Source organism: Podarcis tiliguerta (genome assembly GCF_965153285.1).
Source record: "Podarcis tiliguerta genome assembly, chromosome: 1".
NCBI classification, from domain to species: domain Eukaryota; kingdom Metazoa; phylum Chordata; class Lepidosauria; order Squamata; family Lacertidae; genus Podarcis; species Podarcis tiliguerta.
Window position 1 is genome coordinate 101,616,352 of NC_139534.1, and position 14,629 is coordinate 101,630,980.

Below are 14,629 nucleotides of genomic sequence, written 5' to 3' on the forward strand. Positions count from 1 at the left end.
CAGAAGAGCTCACCACGGCGGTGGCGGGAGCTCCGCAGGAACCTACCATCATGGCTGCTCCCAGCCCTCAACTCCGTTCCCTCAGCAGCAAGCGCAGGCCTAGCCCGCCAGGCAGCCCAGACCGGAGGGGCGGGATTAAGGCGGGGACAGGCGGCGGCAGCGGCGAACGAGGGGGCTCTGCTGAGCTCGGCGTCGGCCGTGGGTGTCCGCGGCAGCGTCTTATTTCTGGGCGAGGGACGGGCGTGTGGAGAGCAACGCCCGCGCGGTAAGTGGGGCTTGGTAAGTGAGGAGGCAGCAAGCCATGCTTCGCGCAGTATGTATGTTTAGGACGGGAACAATAAAAGGAAACACGCCGTCATTTCTCCCTCAGGAATCTTAACGCCGTGTAGGGAGGGCATGGTTTGCTCCCTGCACTTCAGGACCTTGGGTTTTGTGTCAGAAATGAACGGTGAAAAAGAAAGAGGGGGGGGGAACGAATTGGACTCCATGGTCACTGTCATAGTTTGAGAGTCGCGTGCTCTGTAGGACTGTGGGCCGCAGGCGCCACTCCGGCAGCTTGCAGCTACTACGGGTCGATCTGTGCAGAAAGAGCGCGTGGTGCAGGTCTTGCCCTGGACTGCGGGTGGGGATGTGCAAGTTTAAATGCTCCCCCATCATGTGTCAGCATTTGACAGAGAATGGCTTTAGTTTAGGCATCTCGGCACAGCTGCCGCGTGTTGCAACGTAAAAATACCCATTGAGAGGTTCAGGTATTGTCTCTCAGGCAGACGTTCTCCTCTGTCAAATGGGAATAATATCATCTACCAATTCCCACGCTTCCAAACTGTTTTATGAGGGCAAACACTTTGAAAATAAAGTACCATGGCTGCAATCCTGTGCACATTTTACTCTCAATGTCTCTTCGAATTCAGTGAGATATGCAAATCTAAGATTGCAGCTGTAAGGATGCATCTCCATTATTGAAAATCTTTATGCCCAACACAGCAGGTGTGTTAATTTAACTCTTACCTGGACTTCAGAGGTGTAGAGACTACAGCCAGGACAGAACCACTCAAGTGATAAGGGCTGATATCAACCCACACTGCTTCTGTTATAAAATACGCATTGGTCATGCTACTCCTATGACCATTACAACGGTGTTTATATGGTCTTTTTAAAAGAAAAAGAGTGATGCTTTGTGCAGCTAACTGCATACTTTGAGGTCTGTATGAAGAGGTGGGAAGCCAAGCAAAAAAAAAAAAAAAGTCTAAGAAACAAGTGTTGCTTCACAGTTTCTCAAGGTCATTTGAAATCCAACATTGTGCAAGCAAACCAGTTCATGCAGTGGACTTCCCCTCCTATCCCCTGCACTCCCCCAAATCTGCTTGGATGGGGGCTGACCTTCCAAAGCAGATTTTGGAGGGTGCAGAGGGGAGGAGAAAGAGTCCCATTGTACAAGTGGAAATATGTTCCACTGGTGTACAGACACCATAGAATTAAACCCAAAAGCACAGCTAGATTTTTGACCCGATCTGAACATATAATCCATTTCCATTTACTCCAGTCATTCCTGCCATCGTGATAACAAACCTTTTGTGAGAGGGACTGAGTAAGTAAATCATTAATATGGCTTATAGAGCGACTTTAGAAATGCCTTTTGTGTCCTCTGTGGTTAGCCTTCCAAAAACTTGTCTAACATAGAACACATTACAGATTGATAGCTGGGTTGAAATCTGTGGTTTTTGGCTGTATACACAAATATGTGAATCCGATAAAGTCAGTTGTGTTTTAACACACATGTGATCCACACTCTGCCATAGTCCAGCTGCACATTGCTTACTTGCAATACACATTCGCATCAAAGGAGCCTGGCAATAAAATGGTGCTGTTGTTGTACAATTGCTAGCCTCATAGATGCATGGCCCAGAAATGGGAGTGTCACTGGAGTGTCCTGCACCTCAACCTGATTTGAGTGGTTCAAGTACATACCTTGCAGCCATTCCTGCTTTTTTCCTCCTTCAAGTGATGCTGTAGGCACAGAAATAGCCTTGCAGGGACACATCTACCTTATTTAAAGCCTGCAGTGCTCTCTTTCAGCATTGTTCAGTCCTTCAAGTCCATGTTAGTGCCCTGAAGATAAACAGGATGTCAGGAACTGCTAAAATCTGTGAGTGGCTACTCCATGTGGTGAACCACTGAACTGCAAGTAGCAGCCTTTTCATTGAAGAACCAGACTGCCTCCACCCAGGCTTGCCTTGGGATCTTTCAAGCCTCTTTTCCCAACAGAATCACAGAATTGTAGAGTTGAAAGGGACCCCAAGGATCATCTCCTCCACCCCCTGCAATGTTGGAACCTCTTTGCCCCATGTGGTGCTCAAACCCACAACCCTGAGATTAAGAGTCACATGCTCTATCAACTGAGCTATCTTGAATACTACAGTCTTTCTGAGCTGTATTGTGGTTGTTGCCTTGCTTGTCTCCTAGTTACTGGTTCACCTCAGACTGCTGCTCCACATCCTCTGTCCTTACACAGAGGCAGTATGAGCACTGCATTGCGCGCAGCTGACCTAACATTTGCAAATTTCAGGTGTTCACACTTCATAGGAAGCATGCCAATTAAGTTTGCTTTTCTTTTTAAAACCAGCTTTTAATAAATAATTGGTGGATTTGGGTGGGGGGGAATATTAAGTAAAATCTGAGAATGTAAACTGCAAATATTTTCTTCTTCTCAGAGCTGCACTCTTATACATATGGGCAGCTCTTAGCAACTCTGGACCGCAGTTGACACAAGAGAGCATGCCTAACTCTAAACCAAACAAGTATATTTACAGGTCAATTCCTTCATTAAGATGTTTAGTTGCATTCTTGTAAGCATTTACTTATCCAAAAGTAATTTTGACTGACATATTACCAGTGTGTTCTGAGTTACTTAGAGTTGTTTACCTCACACTCAGATTAATGGCTCACAGAGAAGTAACAGTAGTTTTTTATATATATAAAAAACCCGACCAGCAACACTCAAATACATAAAAACAGCTGGAGTGTAAAACATGGCCAAAAGATAATTCCTATTGGCTTAATTTTAGCCACCAGTATCCAACTAAGTAATGAAGAACATGTTCTGAGAGTTTAAACGTGGACAAAAACAATACTACAAGGGCAGGATTTCAGTGCCTGATAAAGCTTCTTGTCCCGCCCCATGATTGCTTGATCGATTTCTGCTACTGAAAACTGTAGAATTTTGCAGAGAGCAAGAGCGAGAGAGAACACACAGCCCTGACTATGTGTATTGTAGTAAGGCTTGTGGTTGCATCTACCAGCTACAGCCTAGACTTTCAGAACTTGTAATTCAGAGCTTGACTGTATAAACAATTTTATTTCCTTCCTTGCTGTCATAAACAGATGATTACTAAAGGGTTATCCAGAGAATAAAACACTTAGCAAGTCTGCATATAATAGAATCATAGAACTTTAGAGCTGAAAGGGGCCCCAAGGGTAATCCAGTGCAACTTTGCTGCAATGCAGGAATCACAACTAAAGAATCCCTGACAGATGGCCTTTCAATCTCTGTTTAAAAACCTCCAATAAAGGAGAGTCTACCACCTTCCAAGGCAGCCTGTTCCATTGTCAAATAGCTCTTAGCATCTCTTACCACAAGTCTTCTGTTTAGTCATAATCTCCTTGTAATTTGAATCCAGCAGTTTGGGTCAGTAGCAGAAAAAATAGTTTGCTGCATCTTCCATATGACAGCCCTTCAGATATTTGAGGATATCAAAGGTTGGTTTTGAAAAAGCGTTGTTTCTCTTGAATAGTATATTGTCTGGTTTCCCCTCAGGTTGCTATTATCTGTAGAAAGGGAACATAAGTTTACCCGCACCCAACAAAATTACCCCTCAGCAAATGAAAACAGAAATAGTAGTTGATGGAAGAAATATTTGAGCTTACCTGTCTCTAGAAAAATTGTGAAGTGAGAGTTTTAAATGTGACAGATGCTAGAAACAAGCAAATAAAAATAAGAAGGGAAGGTAGTTCTGTAGGTTTCCTTCAAAATAAAGTTGTGGCTCCTTTCCCTTAGCAGAAAGAACAATCTGTGTCTTATTCTGTTAAGAAGAGCACAGTGGCAATTGTGTCATGCCAACCCAACCCACAACCTATCACACTGAGCACTTGGCAGTTGTATTGGCAACCCCTCCAGCATTGCTGAATCTTTCCCAAACAGTAAGCATAATAGATTGTATTCAGGGTCATCATGACCTGGATTCTCAAGAGAGCTGTGTCTAACCAAATGAATAGGAAGGTTTTTATACATTTTTATTAGGTATAGCGAAAAGGTGTTGCATCTGAAAGTACATAAACTTTTAACTAATATAGAAGGCTCACTCTGCAAATTCATAAAAAATAACCAATGTGTACTTTATTCAGCTTCCGTAAGTGTAGTGTGAATTAGGTACAGATATTAAGCTGCAAGCCTCTTCATTGTCAATAGATGGTGCTAAGGGTATAATTTTAACATTGCTACCAGTTCAGGCAAGATTTATGAATAGGCTCCAGTTACAAAAAGAATTTCCCTTGTATGGGTGACATTACAAACCTTGAAGCCTTCCAATAGTCCAGCTGCTAGAAACCAAGGAGACCTTACAGTTTTAAGCACATTCGGCTTTTAAGAGAAAAAAACGAATGTAAGTCAAATGAGTACAGGAATCCAAGTGTCCTTTCTTTGAGTTTCTGTTGTATAGCATAATTAAAAATAAGCTGTAGGTGTAATCTAATGGTAAAAATACAGCAGCTGTTCCCATTATGAAAGTATAGCTCTGTACAGCTCTATTTTACAGGCACAAAAAGGCTTTACATAGCACTATCCCAGACAGTGAAATGCTTTCTTCCTGGGCAGGGTAAAGAGGTGCATCTTCAGCATTTGCCAAGAACTATATAGTGAAGTTAACAGTTTCACCCATGTGCCAGAAAGAATCCCCTCTCCCAGGCCACCACCATCCCAATCTTCTTAGTTGTGGAACTACCAAGAGAGCCCCCTCTGCCAGTCTTAACACCCAATATGGTCTGCAGGGAAGGGAGAAAGTCTTTCAGATATTTGGGGCCAGAGTGGTTTAGGGCTTTAAACACTAATGTGAGCACCTTGAATTGAAGTGAAATGATAATCAGGGGTGCTGCTTTGAAACAGGTTTATATGTGAACTAAGTGGAACCCCAGCCAGTAATTGGGCTGTTGCATTTTAGACCAGCTGAAGTCTGAGTTATCTTCAAGGACAGTCCCACATAGAGCACATTGCAATAATCCAGTCTGGAAGTTGCCAGAACGTGGAGTACAGCAGCCAAGTCATTTCTGTCCAAAACGGGTTGTGGCTGACATACAATGTGTTAAAAAAAGGCACGTTTAGCCACTGGGGCCACCTAAGCCTTCAGTGACTGTGTTAAATCCTGGAGAACCCCCAAGCTGTGGATCTGCTTCATAAAGGGGTGTGCAGCCCTATTCAGGACAGGCTGCCTCCCCACCTCCTGGAAGTGAGAACTTGGGACATATGACACCCCTGCTTTTCAGGATTCAACTCTAATTAATGGCCCACATCACTGCTTCCCATATCAACCAGCTCTCCCAGCCTTGCTGATGTGGGTCAAAGGAAAGCAGAGCAATACTTTTGGCACCAACTGGGTTGCAGGAGTTTCCAGAAGGTGTACAAGATGCCATCCAACTGTCTTAGGGACTCTGCTCTGGAGTTGTGTAGGATTTACTCCTTAGCCTTTTCTTCTCTTGAAAATGTCCCACAAAGCAGCTGTAACTGCTGGTGCCTGTCTTTGCATGTAGAAAAAGTCCCTAAGTCACCAAGGATTTGAAATTCATTGGCTACCCTCACCTGGTTTAGACTCCAAACCCACTGAAATTAATGGACAGGACCGTCAAGTCCATAAATTTCAATGGGCCTATTCAGCATAAAACTTAGTTGGATAGAACGTTCTGTAATGACATCAGCAGGCATTTAAACTTACTCCAGTACATGGTACTATGGGTTCTCAAGATTTTGTAAATACAAAGAAGCCAAGTAAATTAAAAAAAACAACTGCCAATTCATGTTGCTAAAAATTTCCATACTGTGTACTATGTACACAGATGCGTGTGGAAATATTAATATGAATAGGTTGTATGTACAGTGAGCTGGCAGTCATCTCTTTTCCTTCCACTTTCTAAGCACATATGTCTAAAACATTTACTCTGCTATTGCCTATTACTCCCAAGCGACACCATTTTCTCCAACATATATTTGCAGCCATTAAAAACGTATTTCATAAATCAACAGCAGTTGGTGCATCTGTGTGTTTGCTAGTACTCTTATAGACTCATGCAATCAGTGAGACAGCTGGATTCTAAATGGAACAGGGCTATGGTGGTGTTTTTTTAAGTAGACTACTGTAGAGAAGAGAGAATACCGTTTTGTTGTTTCCAACATTTGCTTTAAAAATTGGCTGACTTTAAATAGGAAGCAGGGCTTTGCAATCTTGCAGCAGCGATGCGAGTCAAAAGACATGGCCATATGCTATGTGCTACCAGGGAGCATTTATTTTCTTCCTCTCTGGGGACTATTAACAGTTCCATTTTGCAGGGGTATAAATATTACTAGTATTATTTGACAATCAACAGGGCAAATGAAATTGAACCATTATGGAAGAAATTTTATTTGAATTCAGCAATGTTCCTTGCACCTTATTTTTCTAGAATTTATTAATGACACAGGGAAAATATTAGCATGTTCATACTCACCGGTTATTCAAAGATCAATCGAAATAGGGGAGAAGTCAGTCAGAGACAAAAACTAACAACGTAATCCTACAGTGGTAGAATAAAACCTGATCTTGGGACTTGCCTGGTTATGCCTCACTTTCCCCCGTTCTATCCACAATTCTTGCTTCTACTGTAAAGTTGTTCATGGATTTCACATCAACACACTTTACCTTTAAAACCCACAATGGCTCTGCCCGTGTTGCAAGATACATCCTAGCACGGAATCTGTTGCACCAAATACCTTTTACCATCCATCTTTCAAGCTTCTGAGATTTTCCACAAACATTTTGTCCATACCCTCAACCAAAAGTCAGCTCACAGGGAGGGCCGGCCCAATACATTTTGGTACCTGAGGCAAATTTAAGTAGTGCTTTCCTTTCCTGCAAGGGAAGAAGGGATGAGTGGAGAACTACAAGGGCAGATTAAGTTCTGCATTGGGATCTGCTGCCCCTGTGGATCCTGCCACCTGAGACGGTTGTCTTACCTTGCCATATGTGTGGGCCAGCTCTCCTCACAGGCATTCCTTATACTTACCTTTTTCATTTTCTTGCTTTCCTCCCTTCTCTATAAATCCTCCACCATCAAAATGAAACTCTAACCACCTTGGGTTAGTGATTTGTATTTTTGTTTATGTTCCATTACAAGGCACCATGTAATAAGAATGAATATTGACATTTCACTAAGCTTGGGGCTATTAAATCTGTCAGGTCCACAATTCAATATATCACAGCAGTAATTTATACTCCTTTCACTATCGTACACATCTTACTTATAAAAAATTCAAGGTTACAAAGTGTATTAACTATTTACCCTACAATCAAGGTAGACTTATCCCATTCTTAACACATATGTAGAATAGCTACATTGTATATAATCACAAAATACTATTGAACCTAAACATTTCAGGTATCTGAGATTTGATTAGCTGGCCAAAATAGGGATTCATCCTTTAATATGTCTCTATAAAAACTTAAATCTTCTGTAAACTGGAAATTGAGCAGTTTATTATTTTGATCAGGTTATCAGATTATTCAAAACTTTGCTTTAGTAACTAAACATGGAAATCCTTCACCTAAGGAAGACTGTCAGAGATTAAATTAGGACAGGTTTGTCAGATAAACAAATAGCATCTGACGTCAACTTAGTAGCTATTCAAGGTTATTACTAAAGTCGCTCTTAGTTTCTATACTATATTGTACCTAGTTTTGTTTTCTCCTTTCAGAATCAGCCCATACAAAGCATGTTCATGTTTCAAAAATTTAAGCTAAATTTGCTCAATTCTCAAAGATCAAAAAGGACTTTCAAAACAAAAATGCAGTATCTACAGAGATTTTTAGCACTGTCATGAAAACTTTTATTTTAACATTTCTTTGTCAATAAAGTTAAGTAACTGAAGCCAACACCCAACGTCCCATCTATGATGGGAGAGACATGCAAGATGCTGTTTTGAAGCTTTCCTTCAACCTTTTTAAGTCACAATGAGGCCTTCGTCATTTTGCATGATAGAAAACAACAGCTGACAGCCCATTTGGAACACATGCCAGCTGTCTCTCATTTGTTTTATTGTCCGAGCAGTAAGAGGTTTGTAGCAGCATTTCCAAATGCAAGTTATAGATTACTGGATTTGATCAGATCTCAGTCAGTACTCTCAGCTGTAAACATGCTTTTTGGACCAAAGTTGTTATGCAGAATTCTGTCCTTTGTCAATATAAATAAGCTTTCATTTTACATAAATCCATGTAGACTTTTGAATGAATACAAAACTGGGCTTGATTTTAAAGTAAACGTACTCTCCTCTTCAATATTCAGTTCTAAAGCCTCAGACATCTGTTCAACACAATTTGCAAGCACCAAATGACATTACTAGCAGAGGATTACACAAACTGAAAAATAGTGCTTTACACAGATGAGCATTGCTCAGGTACAGATTATTATTATTATTATTATTTTTAACATTCATTTCAAAGCATTTGGGTTTTCTCAATTCTAGAAGGGAAACAGTGCATTCTAGGTAACAAAATGGAGCAGTTTTTATACCAGCAAGGTTTTTACGAGGCATAATATTTAAGAGATGTGGGGTAATGAAGACACTTTCCAATCAAATGTTTTAATCTGTAAAAAAGAATTTTCGCTTTCCTTTTTTGCATAGAAATAGTTAACATCTAGCAACTCAGCATGCCAGTCAGAATTCCACAATAGAATTCAGTACACTAAAAGAGATGCATTTCACTTCCAATAAGTCAGAAACAGCTGAAAGCTTGAAATAGTAACATTCTACAGAGCCACTGACAAATTACATTGTTTTATAAACCTATTCACTGTTGTCTATTTCTCCTCCAGACTTAAGTAAAAAAAAGTTTACATCAGTTTAAACTTATTTCTATTCTCTGCTATCTTCTTTTAAGAAACTGCTAACCATTTTCAATTTCTATCCTTTGATGAAAGCATTCCTCCTAGTGGTATGTACACTGCAACAGCAATTGGCTCCCTAACAGAGTTCCTTTATGCATACCAGTAGAATCATGTCCAGTTTTGCCATTTGTGGAGAACTGATGACAAGATACAAAAGCATGTGTTTGCCATAAATAGCTCTGGCCAACGGAGGACTGCTCGCACAGAGCAGATCAAATTCTCTATAAGGAGAGCAGTGTTTGGCTCTTAGCCAAATCATGTTCCTGATGCAAGACTTAGTAGCTGGAAAAGCTTTCCAGTCCTATTAGCACAAAAATTAACTGGCAAGAGTTGCCTTGTGACTGAACAAAAGATGGTACTTGCAATATTTAACATGTAAAACTGTGAAGGATATTCTGTAATAGTGCATTACATGCCTCATTGTTTCCCTTTTAAGTTTCAGATATAAGCTAGTTGTAGACTGATGCCCCAGCTGTTCCCATAATGATCGCAATTTATTAAAGTAAAGATTGTAGAGGAAAGTTCCTTATTCAAATTATTCCTACAGTGGGATCATGAATAAATATAAAAAGATTCATTACTGAAGTTGAGAGCAACTGCTCAGTATCTAGGAGAGGTACCGCTGAAACAAAACTCTGCAAAATGTTAAAATACACTTCATTCTGTAGTTCCCAATGAAAACAAGGCAACATTCTGTAATAAGCCACAAGTTTTATTGCAACGTGGCTAATATATTTGATCTCAAAAACAATGTTCCATTTAAGGCTCTTTTTATACAGAAATTGCCATTATGATTGATGTTTTACAAAACATCATTAGTGTTGCAAGACTTGCATGGTAAACAGATAGTTCCTACTCCTGTTCAGTAGTGTACATTCAACAGAAAAACAAAAAGGCATCGTTAACAGCTACTTCAGTTATAAAGATATGCATGTAACAGGAATGAAAACTGGGTACTACAACAGTTTGATGACAATTACAGAAACTTAATTGGCATTCCTTGGGAAAGGGGAAATAAAACATATTACAAAAAGTGCTTTAATTTAAATGCATAGTGTTGAGTGCTGCCATGTCACAAAAAAGGCTTGTCAAGGCAGGTGAGGTGTATGAATGCACAAGAGCCTCATGGAACTGCGATCAAGTGCAACTGTAAAGTAATACTGAATAGAGTCTACCATTTGACCGTTGGACAATACTTTAAAGGCAATCAATTAGCTTAAACCTTTTGTTGCTTGGCTAGACTATCCACATCAACTATCACATTCACTGTACATATTTGCAAGGAATGCCCACATCAGTTTTGGCTAAGAATATGATGTGAGGCATTCCTTGGATTCTACATAAACTATCAGGTTTAAAAACAGTCTAATGGTGACCACTTATAGACTGTATAATGACGTCTCCTTCAGGTATTTGGGATCTGGGAAGGTGGGGCAAAAGGAACTAATGCTATTCCAATTGAATGAGCTGCAAAAATGGAAGCTCCAGATGGCACTTGTCTGTCCTTTTATAAGGGTTTTCCTTCAAGTGAAACTACCACATTGCCTCCTAGTTTCTCTCCCAGTGTTGATCGATCTTTAATATCATCCAACCCATTTACTTGCCACTCGTGTTTAATACCTGAAAAAGATAAATAAACAGAGATATATTTGTTCAGTATTTTCATAGCAACAAGTGCCTTACTGCTCAAGTATCAAATACCTGCCTACTAGCAATAGCAGCTTAAACATGGTAGTTATCCAAAAGGAATTGTTACTCACTCTGAGGAAGTAGCTAAGTACAAAGTTGCCATGTGGAATATTTTCTGCTCATACCTGTGAATTTCTTTTTAATGGCATCTTTTGAGCTTGCGTAGATCATCTTGCTTTTTAAAGGCGCACTCTCTGGAGCCCTACAGACGGGGAGTAAAGACTTGTTACTTAACCCATTGAATTTTGGAAACAAAATTCTATTTAAATAATAATCCTTTGATTTACACACCAGAATAGAAATACCAGGTCTTCTTTTTTAGATTCCTTTGTTTCATATGTTGCATCATACAAAGCATATCGACAATCATTCAGAGGTAACAGCTTCACAAAAGATGTATAAGGGTCCTCCACTGTATCACCTATGTCACCAACTAGTATCTGCTTTGCTTCTTCTACAATTATTTGTCTTTTGTCATCACTTAAACAGAAGAGAACTGCTTTCTTTCGTTTTTTAATCTCTTCTGGCGTTGAAGATTTTCGTACTTTCATGTCATTGAAAACCTTGATAACTTCATCATTTACTGTTACTCCAGAAGCCTACAAAACAAAGCAAAACAGCATCCACTATAATAAACATCATCTATTAGAAACATACAATTTGGTCCAAAGCCAGCCAGCCATTACCTTAATACAACACAACAACAAAACACAATTATCTAGTTTTAGGTTAAGATAGCAATTTCGACTCATTTAAGAGCACATTTAGCCAAGAGTAACTCTCACTGAATTCAGTGGGGGCTTACTAATGAGTAAACATGCTTAAGCAAACACTACATGGGATTTTGCACAGAAATAATCAAAAGCATTTGCAGTAGTTCATATCAAGCTCTGTCATTATTCTAGTTTTGTTCAGTGATGTAAGCCTCTAAGGGAAGAAATGCCTTTTGTATCGTGTCAGGTTTAATATTATGTATTTAAAATTCCTAGATTTTATTTAATATCCTATAAATATTCCAGTGAAGTTACTACATGATGAAAGAATCAAGGACAGAATGTACAATTCCTCCCAAGAGTATTGAGGCTTATAGAAGCCGAGCCTACAAAAATGTGACTCTCTCATTCTGACTGGACAGAGGTGTTCTGTAAGGGTACACTGGAAACCCATAAGCTTTTTTGCTTTTTTTTTTAGTTTCTGCTTTTCATCCTATAGTGTTGCTGTAGGTTAATAGGCCTGCAGTTAATGAGTGCTAATTCTGTTTTAAAGGCCTAGGCAACTGTTCCCGCCTATATTTGAGGGCATTTAAATGTTATCATGGGGTAAACCCAGAGAATAGCCGCTCCCATGACACTGCTGTAACATGGGAAAGGAACCAAAAGGTTTTTCTTTTAAACACTTAAAAATAACTAACTATACTTGTTTTCAGATAAACAACCCCCTTAAAAGAGCAAAGATTTTAAAGCTTTTTACAGCACATTAGTTTAGGAGAAACTGCAAATATATAGCAGAACAGTGACAGATGAAGGTAGAAAATATTTAATCATTTCTGACTTGTTATTTAAAACACAAAGTAGGAATCTTCATTTTTAAAAAATGTTTCTTACAACTAGTTCGCAAACACTATTTCTTGTCCAAAACACTCCATTTAGTTTAGTTGTATATCTCAAAAATTTAGAGAGAAAAGAAAGAAAAATTAAAACTGATAATGGACCAGCATGTTTTATACCATATTGTTCACCTCTATGGAAAGATGAGACAATACAGCTCCTTTACCATTTTTTTCTTTTCTCACACCTCCCCTCCCCCAGCCCCAGTCAGTTTTTGAGCCATCTAGTGCCAATGTAATGACTATTGCCCAAATACAGCCAGAACATTCCTGCCCTTCTGCTGGATTCTCAGCAATGTAGTTCTAGGGCAGAGCTCCTAATGGTACACTGCAACAAGAACACAAGGAGAGAGAGATGCCCCCATGTGTTACACAAACACTGAATTTCTGCCATAAACCAGACACCATCCAAACACAATGAATGGCAAATGCCACTCACCTTCCAGCTTTTCCAGTTAAGAGCACCCTGCCCGCAAATTATGATTAAAGCACTCCAACAAAGGAAGCAGCCATCTCTCGGCTTGGTGCTTCCTTCCCCACCCCCCTTGACACATTCAGACACAATGGAGAGGGGCAAACCCAACTATGCGTCATTCCACCCACCCCCACTGGCATCACAATCCCAACTAAGAGAAGCAGAAAGCCTATATTCTTACAACGCACTACGAGAAAGGGGGAATTCCACTCTAAGGCACTTAAGCCCAAAATGAAAAGGAGACCATCCTCGCTGTGTCATATGTATACTATTGGAAACGATTAGCCCCCACAAAGAGGCAGAGAATGAAGGAGGCGGCAAAACCTGCTCTTTCACTCCCGTTTCAGAGCCAAGCAAAAGGAACCAAACCTTTCTCCGTGGTCTGGGCTCCCGCATACATTCACCCTTCCATAAATAGAGATACAAATGATTTGCTACCTCTAGCTTCTCCCAAATGACAAGCGGGGCATAACACGTATCATTCCCCCACAATGAAATAGACGGGGCTTACCATAACACAGAAAAAAAGAGCCCTTTCGAGGGAGAGCCAAGCCCCATTACACGCGCACACGACACACTTGTCCCTATGGCTCCACGGAAGGGAAAGAAAGGATGTGTGAAGGTAAGTTGTCCCGTTACTTGGTCCTCAGCAACAACCCGAGAAGAGGGCCATGTATATACCCTGCCATCTTACAAAGAGCCGCTGCCCCCCCCCCGCTACACCTAGGAAGGAACCAGACGCGCAGCCGCCCTTTATTTTGCTTCCTCGCCCATGGAGCTGTGCGTGGGCTTGCAGACTTGTGAAAATAAAGCAAAGCGAGAAAAAGCAGCCGTCCAAGCGTGCGAGACTCGTATGCGTGGGAACCCCCTCCGTCACTCACAAGGCGAAGAACTTGCGGGCGCTTCTCCCCGGGAAGCGGGCCGCCCGCCGACCACGAGTTGGGGCGGCGGTGGAGCGGGGGGGGGGAGAGGGTCGGTCCCCCTTCCCCGGGCTAAAATTAGACTAAAATGGCCGCCAGAGGCCGCGGGCCCCGCTGAGCCCCTCTCACCCTCGCGGGGGGCCTAGTCCCACACCCTGCCTGGCACAAGCCGGCCGGGCCACGCTGAGGCGAGTCAGGCTGCCCCGCCCTTACCATGGTGCCGGGTCCCTGTTGCGGCGGCGGCGGCGATGGCGGAGGCCGCTCCTACTGCTTGCTGCCTATGGAGCGGAGGGGTCTGGTTGACGCTGCTCGCAGCACAGCTCGGAAAGCGCAGGCTGGGCTGAGGCGAGGAGACAGGCGGGGGGCTGGAGGGGAAAGCGGGGGGAGGAAAGGCCGGTCACATGGGCGCCGCCTTCTGTCACCACGTGCTGCAGGCCCTGCCCAGCCCTGCAGAGCACAAAATGGGGAGGGGACGGAGGGCCGCCCACCTCCCTCCTCTTCGTGAGCGAGGCCCCCACTCCTCTTTCGACGAGGAAACTTCCCTAACGGGAAGGAAGGACGAAGGGGGATTTCCTGAGGAGAATTAGGCACCCCCTCCCCGCGCCATCCTCCGCCTTTGTTCTGCCACAGGGCGACTCCTAGGGTTGCGCCCCGCCCCACTGGGCCGCCCTACAACTCCCTCGCCCGCTTCCATGCTGACCCGAAGGCGAGCGCCGCCGCACCGCCGCCACCTGCCGCAGTCTCCGTGGTAGCGGC

General features: G+C 42.1%; 2 protein-coding genes across 6 annotated transcripts in view; both read right to left on the reverse strand.

Annotated features, from left to right (window-relative positions):
- SNX6 (sorting nexin 6) overlaps positions 1-862 on the reverse strand; it is a 29,190-nt gene extending 28,328 nt beyond the window's left edge. The window contains exon 1 of one of the 2 annotated variants that reach the window (XM_083453137.1): positions 47-862. In XM_083453137.1, the coding sequence (XP_083309263.1) occupies positions 47-52 (6 nt within the window). In that variant the 5' untranslated portion in view covers positions 53-862. Of the gene's footprint in view, positions 1-13 lie in introns of both variants that reach the window. The other variant, XM_083453136.1, reaches the window with a different exon arrangement.
- A 7,239-nt stretch (positions 863-8,101) lies between these two features.
- On the reverse strand, positions 8,102-14,616 carry CFL2 (cofilin 2). Of its 4 annotated transcripts, none has more exons than XM_083453715.1 (4): positions 14,087-14,616; positions 11,164-11,471; positions 10,998-11,074; positions 8,102-10,803 (listed from the first exon to the last, which is right to left on the reverse strand). In XM_083453715.1, exons 1-4 carry the CDS (start codon positions 14,087-14,089, stop codon positions 10,691-10,693), a joined length of 501 nt encoding a protein of 166 aa, XP_083309841.1. In that variant the 5' UTR covers positions 14,090-14,616; the 3' UTR covers positions 8,102-10,690. The 4 variants fall into 4 exon arrangements, with proteins under 4 accessions (XP_083309841.1, XP_083309842.1, XP_083309843.1 ...); XM_083453716.1 differs by lacking the exon at positions 14,087-14,616 and adding an exon at positions 13,465-14,073; XM_083453717.1 differs by lacking the exon at positions 14,087-14,616 and adding an exon at positions 13,835-14,072.
- Between the last annotated feature and the right edge of the window lie 13 nt (positions 14,617-14,629).